The following is a 12,412-nucleotide window of genomic DNA, read 5'->3' as shown; positions in this document are numbered from 1 at the left end:
GTCCAAACAAAAGAATATTGCCATCTGTTTCCTTTGGATATAGGGCTCTGCAATTTTAGAACTGAATGGTCCCAGAGAAGTCCCTTTACACACCAGGAAGCTATAGTCTGGAAAAGTGATTTGCCTAAGTTCATCCAGACAGCCACTGGCATAACTGTAAGAGATACCCATTACCCAGGCTTATGTCATTTTTTTCAATTACTATTATACTGTATCACCTCTCTGAATTTTTAGAATCATCTACTGGTATATTTACTGGTTATGTCATGTTGCTGCCACATTTTGAGTGGCATTATTTTTAAGATAAAGCGTGATGGACAAAGTCCTTTTAATGAAAAACCCTTTAGGAATGTCCAAAAGAAAAACTGAACAATCTCTTTATTCAGATATGTCCTCACATATTGAACTTGAGTATCACATTTTTCCTGCTCCCTCCTCCCATATAAATAACCATAATGTCCTTTAATGCATTCAAGCACATAGATGACATATATGAGAATACAGTCTTCTCACATGTATGTGAAAACATAAATGCCTGGGAAATCTACCATTGTAATTTTTTGTTTCTTCCTTGTATTGAATGGGGGCTAAAGGAAGGTGGTAGAAGAAGAAAAGGATGTTGGCAGAAAAATGAAAAGGGGTCTTGTCCACTGATCTCTTCTCAGCTTCAGTGTGGTGCCTGAGGAAGGGGGTACTTTGTAATTATCTGAATCAGTGAACCACTTGACAGTCTTCTCTGTGTTAAATTAACCTGGATCCCAAGGTGTGCTCGGTTCACAGGAATGAGGATAGGAGGATGGGGAGAATTTCTGCCCTATAGAGCCATTTAAAAGGTTCCCACAGCCTGATTGGGACCTCCTCAATTTTCAAGTCATTGTCTTTGGAGTACTGGGTTCTCTTGTAAGCTAGGCGCACTTAGGTGCCGCACAGTGTCATACTGGTCTTTGTGATTCATGTGCTCTGGTTTTTCTGCCCAGTGTAGCAGTTTTTTCCATCATTACTTTCTCGGAGAAATGGGACTTACTTAAAACTATCTTTTCTGGTTGTTTAACTGTCTTTATTTTAATAGAAATCACAGTGTAATTAAAAATGCATACAATATTAAAAATAAAATTAATTTGTTTTGATTCAGTATGCAAATATATTTGTGAAAGTGAACGATAACTTTAGAAGAATTGTCTAAACTCTAATAATTTATAAGCAAACTTTTGATCTTGGGAGATTATTTCCATGTTAAGTTCCATGGCCATTTTAGAAAATTTTGCATTTAACTTCAAACTAGCAATTTTAAAAGTTACATAAAATATGTGTGATTTATTTTCAAATTTTATTTATTTTGCTTTTTGGAGTTGGAGAGCATAATTGCATATGCTTTTCACTTGAGGTAAATAAGAACTGGGGGAGTTTTCACAGCATATTACAAGTAAATTGAAGCAAGAGTCATATCTTAAATGTTAGTCAATGGTTTTTAATACTGGTTCCTTCTGATTTTAGGAATTTGAAGATAATTTTGATGATGAGATAGATTTCACACCACCAGCAGAAGACACCCCTTCTGTCCAGTCCCCAGCAGAGGTCTTCACACTTTCAGTACCAAATATTTCACTTCCAGCTCCATCACAGTTCCAGCCTTCTGTGGGTAAGACCTTACCTAATGTTAGATTTCCACGAATTGTTTCTGAGCAGTGCCAATAGGAGCCTTGCTGCTATCGTGCAATATTGGGCAGCCCACCTCCTCCTCTGCCTGTGTGTTTCTCTTCCTTCTGCTCCCCACTGTTCTGGTGCTCGGGCTTATTTCATTCCAGCAAAAGCTGTTGCTTCCAGGCTGAGGCAAGAAGATTGTGAGTTCAAAGCCAGCCTCAGTAGCTTAGCAAGGACCTAAGCAACCCAGTGAGAACCTCTCTAAATAAAATATATATGGGCTGGGGATGTGTCTTAATGGTTAAGCACCCCTGGGTTCAATCTGTAGCACGCCCCCCCCCCCCAAAAAAAAATACACAAAACTTGTTTCCTTTATGGACCCTGGGTCTGATAAAAGAATAAAACTTGTCTCCCAGATGCACTGAAATTACATACTGGGGTTGAGCTCCTCAGCTGTCTTTCAGTAGGCTGGTTTCTCTACAGACTGTGGACATTCCTGTCTTCTACTAGAACATTCTGCTCTAAGGAGGGGAGCATATACAGTTCTGTTAATCAGATGGGCTTTTTATTCACTTCTTAAGATAGAGTTTGATTAGATGTTAGTTGATCTCTTGAATGCATTAAAGGACACTATTGCTATTTGTGTAGCAGGTAGAGGGTTTAAGAAGTCAGGTTTTCCAAGACTGCTAAAAGAAGGCTGTTTAAGGTTTTATAGGTGCCAAACTTGCCATTTGTGGTACCACATGCACTGTAGGTTGTGTTTTAGGGCAGTACAAACCCAAGTTGATTATACTTTGTCAGCATGCATGACTCAAAAAGAAAAAGTAAGGTTAAAGTATAATATACCAGTATAGTTCATATAAGGTATTTGTAAAGTAAGGTATTTTTAATATTTGTGTGTGTTGCAATATTTAAAAATGACACATAGTACTTAGCTTTAACTTCTGTAAATAATACTCTTACCACAACAAAAAATAGTTTAGTTTGAAAGGAGTCCAACATATTCTTGATAACTTAAGTATACTCATTTTTAAACTGGAATGCTTTATTGTAGTTTATTTGATAATTTTCTTTTCTTCATGTGTAAAGAAAGCCCTGAGAGACTGGGGCTTTTATAGGACTATAATTTAACCCTCAATTAATTTCAGTTAGTTGAATCCTAACTCAGATCATCATCAGTAGAAAAGAGACCCAGACCGTAGAAGGTGTAGGGGTGAAGCCGATCTTGAAGATAGCTGGAACCAGGACCTTGAGCTCCATGGGCATTTTACAGTCAAACTGCTCATTTTCTCTTCCCTTTCTCATTTTCTTATATGTCAGTTCAATCTCTCAGATGGCATCTCTCTTCAGTAGGGAGAATGACTGCTGGCCGCTCCGTGTTCATACCTTTGTAGTTTTGCAGTGAGGAAGGAAAGGACCCTCTCTCTCCTTGGACCAGAAAGAAAAACCTCCCAGAGGTGTTCTGGCTTTGGTTTACCTTCACCACACCACAGACTGACGTGGCGTGAGCTGGGCCTGAGCTGGGCCACCGTCCTCTTGTCGGATATATATGCCCCTTTCTGTTCTGCTGAATTCCTCCACTCTAAAATCCCCCTTAATAGGAAGAAATCATTGTAAGTTTCTCTATTTAGAATACTTTCAGAGTATTTTTATCATTTTGGGATATAAGAGGCTTTCCAAGTATAGCAGTAAATCTGGAAGCCATAAAAAAAATAGCCAGATCTGATTCATAAAATTAAATATTCTGTATGGAAAAAAGAGTGTAACCTATTTAACATAGTAGCAAAAATATTTGTAAACTACAAAAAGGATGAAAAATTGTAACATATTAATAGTTCAGAGGTCATGTGTGGTGGCACAGGCCTGTAACCCTGGTGACTCAGGAGGCTGAGGCAGGAAGATCAAAAGTTCAAGGCCAGCCTCAGCAACACAGCAAGGCTCTGTCTCAAAATAAAAGTAAAATAAGATGGGTAATGTTGCTCAGTGGAAGAGCGCCCCTGGGTTCAATCATCAGTATTACAAAAAAAAGCAAAAAAAAAGTTCTCACGAGTATAAGAAAAAGAGTAATGTGAAAAAAGATAAGGACATGAAAGAAGAAACTCAAGGGAAGAAATTCAAATGGCCAAAAGACAAAAGAGCTTTACTAGTAATTGAAGAAATGCAAACTTCAAGTAAGATGAGGAAAAGAAGTGGCAATAGGTCACGATTGGGAGTGTGTGTGTGTGTGTGTGTGTGTGTGTGTAAACGGGAAGTCTCTTCCACTTGCTGTTAGTGGAGCTGTAAAGTGGGGAGAAACCCCCCCCCCCAGAGGGGCATCTGGCAGTTGGCATCAGTCCCCAGCACCACACACACACAGATGTAAAATGTGTTTGCTCTTGATCCAGCACTTTAACTTTTAATGATTTGTCTTTAGGAATGAATTAAGTATACAAAGGTGTGCAAAGGGATTTATTGCAGCATTGTTTGGCAATACAAAATGGAAAATGTTTAAATAGCAATCTGTAACTTGCTAAATTACAGCATAGGCAAATAGTGAAGTATTTCATGTCCCTGTTAAAGGCTGAAGATAAGCTGTATTTAACTATGAAAGATATTTATGATTATATGTAAAAAAAAAAAAAAAAGCTGTGCCACATATTCACAAGCAAGTTCTATCCGTTGTTTCCTTTTTCTCTTTTTAAAATGTGTGTTTTGAACAGATAATATGTTCACAATTCAAAAATCAAATCAAAGCATAGAAAGGTATGAGTGATGAAAAGTCACCCTCTCATATTTCAGTGAAACCTCATTTCCCACCCCTGCCTTCCCCAGGTAACAACTGCTCCTCTTGGTTTCTTAGGTATCTTTCTAGGGTTTCCAGATGAAAACCCCTCCCCTCCATTTTAAAATTTGTTTTAATTTTTTAGAAGATTTTATTTTTGTACAGCAGTTTTAGGTTCACAGCAAAATGGAGAAGAAGGCCCAGAGATTTCCATACACTGTCCATCCCTCACATGTATAGGAAGTTCCCTCTTTTACTCAAAGTTGCCATGGTAGATATATTGCTTGGTATTGTGCTTTTTTTTCCATTTACCAGTTATTCTTAGAGATACTTCCATATCAATAAAGATAACATATTTATTCTTGCCTATATATTATACTATTTGAATTATATAATCTTAGCATATTTGGATTGTTTCTAGTCTTTTCCTATTAAAAACAAAGCTGGTACCTAGGTTGTTGTGCTGTGCATTTGTAGAATACGTTTTTTAGAACTGGGTCAAATAATGTATGTGTTCTGTTTTGATGGCTCTTGCCAACTTACCCTCCACAGGAGTTGCACCAGTTTCTGTTCCTGCCAGCTGGGTGTCAGTGGTTTATGCTGTAGCTTTTGAAGCTAAGTTGGTATCCCTTCAAACTAGATTGTTATGAATTTAGGATAACTGTAATCCTCATGGTAACCACAAAAAAGTTCACAGGAAAGGAAACCAAAAGGTTACTCTAAAAAAGAAAAATCAATCACATACATACACAAAAAAATTATATATTGATGAACTGATATTAAGTTGGCTTAGCAATCTTTTTTACAAGCCAAAATTTAATAGTCTTGGACTCAGTGTCTTAAAAAAGAGATAATATTTTAAGGTTTTACTTTGGCATTAAGCCTATAACTTGTCTTGAGTTGATTTTTGAGTATGGGGAAGCAAGTTTTCCTTGTGGATTACTGTTTTTTTTCCTCCCAACTTCATTCACTTGCTGGTCCTGACTTTCCTCTCTGCTTACATGTGTGGCTCTATTTTAGGCCTTCTGCTCTCTTTTTACTTAATCAGTCTATTCCTTTGTCTCAGTACCAGTGTCTTAACTATGATAGCTTCATAATAACATACGATCTGCACATATTTTTCTCAATGCCTATAGGTTCTCTTTTCTCTCTCTCTAGGTAATGTCCTTTCATGAATAAAAGTTTTTAATTTTGATGAAATACAAATTATCCACTTTTTTTCTTTTGATGCTGTGCTTTTGATGTCATATTTAAGAAATCATTGTCAAATCCAAGGTCATGACAATTTTCCTCTTTATCTTCAATAGTTTTAGCTCCTAAATCTTTAATCCATTTTGACTTAATTTTTATATATGGTGTAGGGTCTAGCTTAATTCTTGTACACGTGAATATCCAGTTATCCCAATAACAGTGTTTGAAAACACTGTCCTTTCTCCATTGAATTTTCTTGGCACACTTTTGGAAAATCAATTTATCTTATTTGTTTGGATTTATTCTAGGCTCTTAATTATATTCCATTAATTGATATGCCTGCCCTTATGCCATTATAACATGGCTTTGATTACTGTAGCTTCTATTTTGTAGTAAATTTTGAAATGGAGAAGTTTGAGTCCTCCAATTTTGTTTTCCTCTTTCAAGATTTTTTCTGTTATTTTGGATTCCATAGGAATTTTAGAATTATCTTTTCCATTTCTACAGAATAGGCCATTGAAATTTAATGGGAATTATTATTTTGGTATACCACATTGATTCCTTTCTCATTCCCTTTTGACTATATTTTTTAGATATTTTCTTAGTGAATATGATTAAGATTACGGTTCGCATTCTAAATTTGTAACAATGGAGTTTAAATTGATAATCAGCTTCAATAGCATACAGAACCCCTATTTTCGTACAGCACTTTCCTTCCCTTTACATTGTCACAAATTATACATTTATACATTTTGTGCCTACTTCTATTTTTTAAAGCATTTGTATTTTAAATCATGTAGGAAATAAAAAGAAGAACAGTATATCAATAGTACGATAACATTAGCTTGTGTATTTACCTACTTAGGTTTACTGAAGATCTTTATTTCTTTTTAAAGGAGCCTTTTAAACATTTGTTCTAGGTCAGGTATATGGGCAGCAAACTCCTAAACATTTATCTGAGAATACCTTTCTTTTTCTTTCTGAACTGGGGATTGAACGCAGGATCACTCTACCTCAGAGCTCCATTCCCATTCCCAGCCCATGACCTTTTTTGGAGACAAGATCTTTCTAAGTTGCTGAGGCTGGCCTTACACTTGTGATCCTCCTGTCTCGGCCTCATAAGGCATGTATTGCAGGCACGTGCCACTGCTACTGGCTCCTCCTCTTCTTTTTTTTAAAATATTTATTTATTTTTAGTTGTAGTTGGGCACAATACCTTTGTTTTTATGTAGTGCTGAGGATCGAACTCAGGGTCTCTCACGTGCTAGGTGAGCGCTCTACGGCTGAGCCACAAACCCAGCCCTCTTCTTCATTTTTGAAAGATAGTTTTGCCAAACATGCAATTCTTGGTTTGCAGATCTTTTCTTTCAGCTCTTTATCTGTGAGCCACCGACACTGCCCTCTGGCTTCCATAGTTTCTGATGAGTAACTGTTCATCTCATTGAAGATTCTGTGCTCATGGTGAGTGGTTTCTCTCTTGCCACTTACAGAGTTCTTCATCTCTGGATAGAGTTTGATTTAATAAGTCTTGATGTGGATTTCTTTGAGTTTAATGTTACTTAGAGTTGATAGAGCTTCTTGGATATGTATATTCATATCCTTTAGTAGATTTGGGGCATTTTCTACCATTGTCTTCAATTATTTTTTCTCCTTTTCTCATTCTTCTGGACTTTCATTAAGTCTATAATGGTCCTTTTGACAGTGTTTCCACACTAGAGTTATTGGGTCATAAAACAGAGCTGGGTATTTTAGAATCAGACAGAGTACTAATTCAAAAATAGTGTCCGTGTTAAGAGTTAAAACTGTTTTGGTTTTATTGGTTTGTTTTTACTTATTTATTTATTTTTGGTACCAGGGATTGAACTTAGGGATGCTTAATCACTGAGCCTCATCCTCAGCCCTTTTTTATATTTTTATTTTGAGATAGGGTCTTGCTAAGTTGATTAGGGACTTGTTAAATTGCTAAGGCTGGCTTTGAACTTGTGATCCTCCTGCCTCAGCCTCCCAAGTCACTGGGATTACAGGCATGTGCCACTGTGCCCAGCTTTATTAGTTTTAAAGAGGTGTTTTATATATTTATTTCTACCTTTTAAAATAATTTTTAAATTTGTTTTAATTAATTATACATGGTAGTAAATGCACTTATGCTCTTTGATAAATGAGGTATAATTTCTCATTTTTCTGATTGTACATGTTGTAGAATCACATCGGTCATGCGGTCATATATATATATAAGGTAATAATATCTGTTTCATTCTACTATCCTTCCTATCCTCAGTAGCACAAGCATTAAATCTGTGTTAAAATTTGTACTTTATAGGTTATGTATTTAATACTTATTTTTAGTTAGATATTCATATTTTGAATGTTCTTTTCTCTACAGAAGGTTTGAAGTCTCAAGTTGCCCGCCACAGCCTAAACTACATACAGGAAATTGGAAATGGCTGGTTTGGAAAGGTACAGTGTTTTTTCACTTTGATTTTTTTTTCCCCCTCCTGATTATACAGTTTAGAATTTAAAGTTAATTATGAATTATATCATGTGACATTCCACATTCTCCATAGACACTGTAGTGTGAATAGAGGTTGCTTAGTGAAATTGCATAGGAATGCAACCTGCAGCATTCCTGGGTATGTAACTCTTTCCAGAAGATTGTCCAACATTCAGACTGCTATAAAAATTCCATAAACTGGGAAACTTAAAAACAAGAGAGTGCTCTCTTGGTAGCTGCCATTCTGACTGGGGTGAGATGAAATCTTAGAGTATCTGTTTTCATTTGTATTTCTCTAATTACTAAAGATGTTGAGCACTTTTTCATATATTTGTTGATCAGTTTATTTATTCTGAGAAGTATCTGTTCAGTTCCTTAGCCCATTTATTGATTGGGTTGTTTGGGTTTTTTTGGTATTAAGTCTTTTGAGTTCTTTATATATCCTGGAGATTAGTGTTCTCTCTGATGTGCATGTGCTAAAAATTTGCTCCCATACTGTAGGCTCTCTCTTCACCTCAATGATTGTTTCCTTTGCTGAGAAGAAGCTCTTTAGTTTAAATCTTTCCCATTTATTGATTCTTGATTTCATTTCTTGTGCTTTAAGAGTCTTATTAAGGAAGTTGGAGCCTAATCCAATATGATGAAGATTTGGGCCTACTTTTTCTTCTATTAGACGCAGGGTATCTGGTTGAATTCCTAGGTCCTTGATCCACTTTGAGTTGAGTTTTCTGCATGGTGAGAGATAAAGGTTTAATTTCGTTTTGCCACATATGGATTTCCAGTTTTCCCTGCACCATTTGTTGAAGAGGCTATCTTTTATATATCTCCACTATATGTTTTTGGAACCTTTATCTAGTATGAGGTAACTATATTCATGTGGGTCAGTCTGTGTCTTCTGTACCATTGGTCTACATGTCTATTTTGGTGCCAATACTATGCTGTGTTTGTTACTATTGCTCTATAGTGTAGTTTAAGGTCTGGTATTATGATGTTTCCTGCTTCATTTCATTTCTTTCTTTTTTTTTTTTTTTTTTTTTGCTAAGGATTGCTTTGGCTGTTCTTGGTCTCTTATTTTTCCAAATTAATTTCAAAAATTGCTAGTTCTATGAAGAATGTCATTGGGGTTTTAATAGGAATTGCATTAAATCTGTTCAACAGTTTTGGTAGTATGGCCATTTTGACAATATTAACTCTGCCTATCCAAGAGCAGGGAGATGTTCCATTATAAGTTCTTCTATTTCCTTCTTTAGTGTTCTGTAGTTTTCATTGTAGACGTCTTTCACCTCTTTTGTTAGATTGATTCCCTAGTATTTTATATTTTTTGAGGCTATTTTGAATGGAGTAGTTGAAATTGATATTGTATGATATGCTGCTTATACATTCATTAACTATTTTTTAAAATATTTTTTTAGATGTAGATGGACACAATACCTTTATTTATTTTTATGTGCTGCTGAGGATCAAACCCAGTGCCTCACATGTGCAAGGTTGTGCCTCCATTGAGCCACAACCCCATCCCACAATAACTATTTAAAACAAAGAATATGACTTATTTAATTATCAGAATTTCCCGTTGTCATCACTTTTCTGCCCTTATATTCCTGATAAACACATTGAGCTCTGTTCAAGATATTACTGTTTCCAGGACATTAAAATTAATATATTTTATAAAGATTAAAAACTCTTTTAAAGGAAGTCATTTAGTTTTGGTCATTTTTTAGAAATAATAAAAACCTTTACTCCTTCGTTTTAAAATGGCAAAATATGGATTTTTTTAATGCCTCTGCACTGACTTGTGTTATATTTAATATTTCTCTTATAGCTAGTTCTTATATGAAGTAGCTCATTCTTACCTTGTATTCTGATAATTTCAGTGGAGTGTTTTTTATGTGTGTTTCCATTGAAGCTTTGGTACAAGAGAAGGGCCTGGTATTATTAGAATACCGTGGATTTTTTAAGTTTCAGTGCAGTGATTGTACGTTGGCTGGCTGTCAGTTAACTTCCTCATGTTTGCAGCAGGCTAAATAACAATCTAGTTGAAAGTGTTTTGAGAAATGATTTGAGTTATGTTTGATTTGAACTTATAAATTGCTCTTCTGTAATGTCATGGTTTGTTTTCATAAAAATACAAACGAATTTTTAAATATACAGAAAAGAAATATGTGTAAAATATGTGAATGTTGTAAATTTCTAATGAATAGTTTAAATTGCTCCCCCGCTTTTTTTACACAATACCTTTATTTTATTTATTAGTTTTTATGTGGTGCTGAGGATCAAACCCAGGGCCTCACACGTGCAAGGCAAACACGCTACTAACTGAGCTACAACCCCAGCCCCTAAATTGGCCCTTTTATTGAAGAAAAATTCTTTGAGTTTTCTAAGCTTTTGTGAGATGGTATGTAAAGTAGTAGAAGGCCATCTAGTCGTTGCTTAATTTATTTTCTCGTTTTCCATTTCATGGTAAATGAGGTATTCTTTCTTACCATTTTGATGAAAATAACAAAAAAAAAAACAAACTTGTTCTTTGGTTTTAGGTTCTTCTTGGAGAGATTTACACAGGTACCAGTGTGGCAAGAGTAATAGTGAAGGAGTTAAAAGCAAGTGCAAGCCCAAAGGAACAAGATGTTTTTTTGAAAAACGGAGAACCTTACTAGTAAGTAAGGCTTAACATTTGTTCTGTAAACAGTCTGTGGTCTTTTGGAAATCAAGTGTTTAGCCAGGCACAGTGGCACACTCCTGTAATCCCAGATACTCAGGGGGCTGGGGCAGGAGCATCACGAGTTGAAGACCAGCCTCAGCAACTTAGTGAGACGATGTCTCAAAACATAATAAAAAGGGCTGGGGGTGTAGCCCAGTGGTAGTGTGCCCTGGATTCAATCCCCAGTACCCCCTGAGCTCTACCCCAACCCACCCAAAATCAAGTGTTTAAAACTGCTTTGAGGTTTCTGCATGCATGCATGTTTAAATAAGACTCTAAGACATCAGAGTCTCACAAAACCTCAGTTGTCTACATTTCAGTTGAAAATCATTTATTCATTCTAAGAACCAAGGAAACTCAACTTGAATAAGAGAAGGCAGAGACACCAACACTGAGGTGATAGAGTAGCAAGAATTATCTGGCAAGGACTTTAAAGCAATCATTACAATCATTATAGAAACAAAAAAGTTAGAGTCTCAGCAAAGAAATGAAGACATAAAGGAGACCTCAGTGGAAATTATAGAACTGAAAAATATAGCTGAAATTTAAAACTCAGTGAATGATCTCAGTAGCAGAATAGGGAGGACAGAGGAAAGAATCAGTGAAGTTGAACATAATAAGCATTGCCCAATTTGGACAACAGAAAGAAAATAGACTTCAAAAAAAATCAAGCCTCAGGGACATGGAGAACTATAACAAAAAAAAAAATTAACATTCATATCATAGATGTCCCAGAATGAAAAGAGATGGGGCTGAAAAGGTATTCAAAGAAATAATAGCTCAAAATTCCCCAGATTTGGAAAAGACAAAATCTATAGATTCAAGAGCAAGTTCCAAACAGGATAAACACAAACTTTTTAAAAACTAAAGACAGAAGCTCTTGAAAGTAGGAGAGAGAAGTTGCACTTTACTGAGAGAGGAAAAGCAGTTTGAATGACACAGACCTCCTTGGAAATCCTGGAGGGCAGAAGGAAACAGGGTGGCATTTTTCAAGTACTGAAAGAAAGAACTGTGAAATTATCTGTCCAGAGAAAATATGTGTTAGGAATGAAGAGAATATCAGCCCATTGTCAAACAAAGGAAAGCTAAAAGATTTTTAGCAACAAACTTACCCTAAAAGAAAGCAAAAGAAATTTTTCTCAACAGAAAAGAAATAATTAAAAAAGAACTCTCAAAACACAAGGAAGAAGGAACAACAGAATGAATAAAATTATAGCCAAACTTCCTCAACTTGATAAAGAGTCCTATAAAAATTGCTACATCTGGAATCATGATTAATGGTGAAAGACTGAATGCTTTTTACTCCCTTGTTCAGGACAACACGTGGGTATTTGCTCCTTCTGCTATTATTCATCATAGTACCAGAAACTGTAACTAACTCAGGAGAGCTCGAAAAGGAAATAAAGGCATATGGATCAGAAAGGAAAAACAAAACTGTCATTATTTGTAGATGACATGAGTTATGTAGAAAATCCCAAGGAATCTGCACAACAAAGGTCTCCCAGAACTAAGTTGCAGGATATAAGATCAACATAAAAAAATCATTTGGGGACTCGGTTGTAGGTCAGTGAGAGAGTTCTTGTCTAGCATGCTTCAGGCTCTGAGTTTAATCCTATGCACTGTTAAAACA

At 35.8% G+C, this 12,412-nt stretch overlaps 1 protein-coding gene across 3 annotated transcripts in view; it reads left to right on the top strand.

Annotated features, from left to right (window-relative positions):
* The window catches only part of LMTK2 (lemur tyrosine kinase 2), an 85,484-nt gene that overhangs the window by 28,739 nt on the left and 44,333 nt on the right, over nt 1-12,412 (top strand). For all 3 annotated transcript variants that reach the window (XM_081298740.1, XM_081298741.1, XM_081298739.1), the window contains exons 3-5: nt 1,495-1,639; nt 7,977-8,050; nt 10,619-10,737. In XM_081298740.1, coding sequence (XP_081154866.1) covers nt 1,495-1,639; nt 7,977-8,050; nt 10,619-10,737 — 338 coding nt within the window. The remainder of the gene's footprint in view (nt 1-1,494; nt 1,640-7,976; nt 8,051-10,618; nt 10,738-12,412) is intronic.

The sequence above is a fragment of the Spermophilus citellus genome (assembly GCF_964194105.1).
Source record: "Spermophilus citellus genome assembly, chromosome: 6".
Taxonomy (NCBI): Eukaryota; Metazoa; Chordata; class Mammalia; order Rodentia; family Sciuridae; genus Spermophilus; species Spermophilus citellus.
This window is presented reverse-complemented; position numbering and strand designations above follow the sequence as displayed.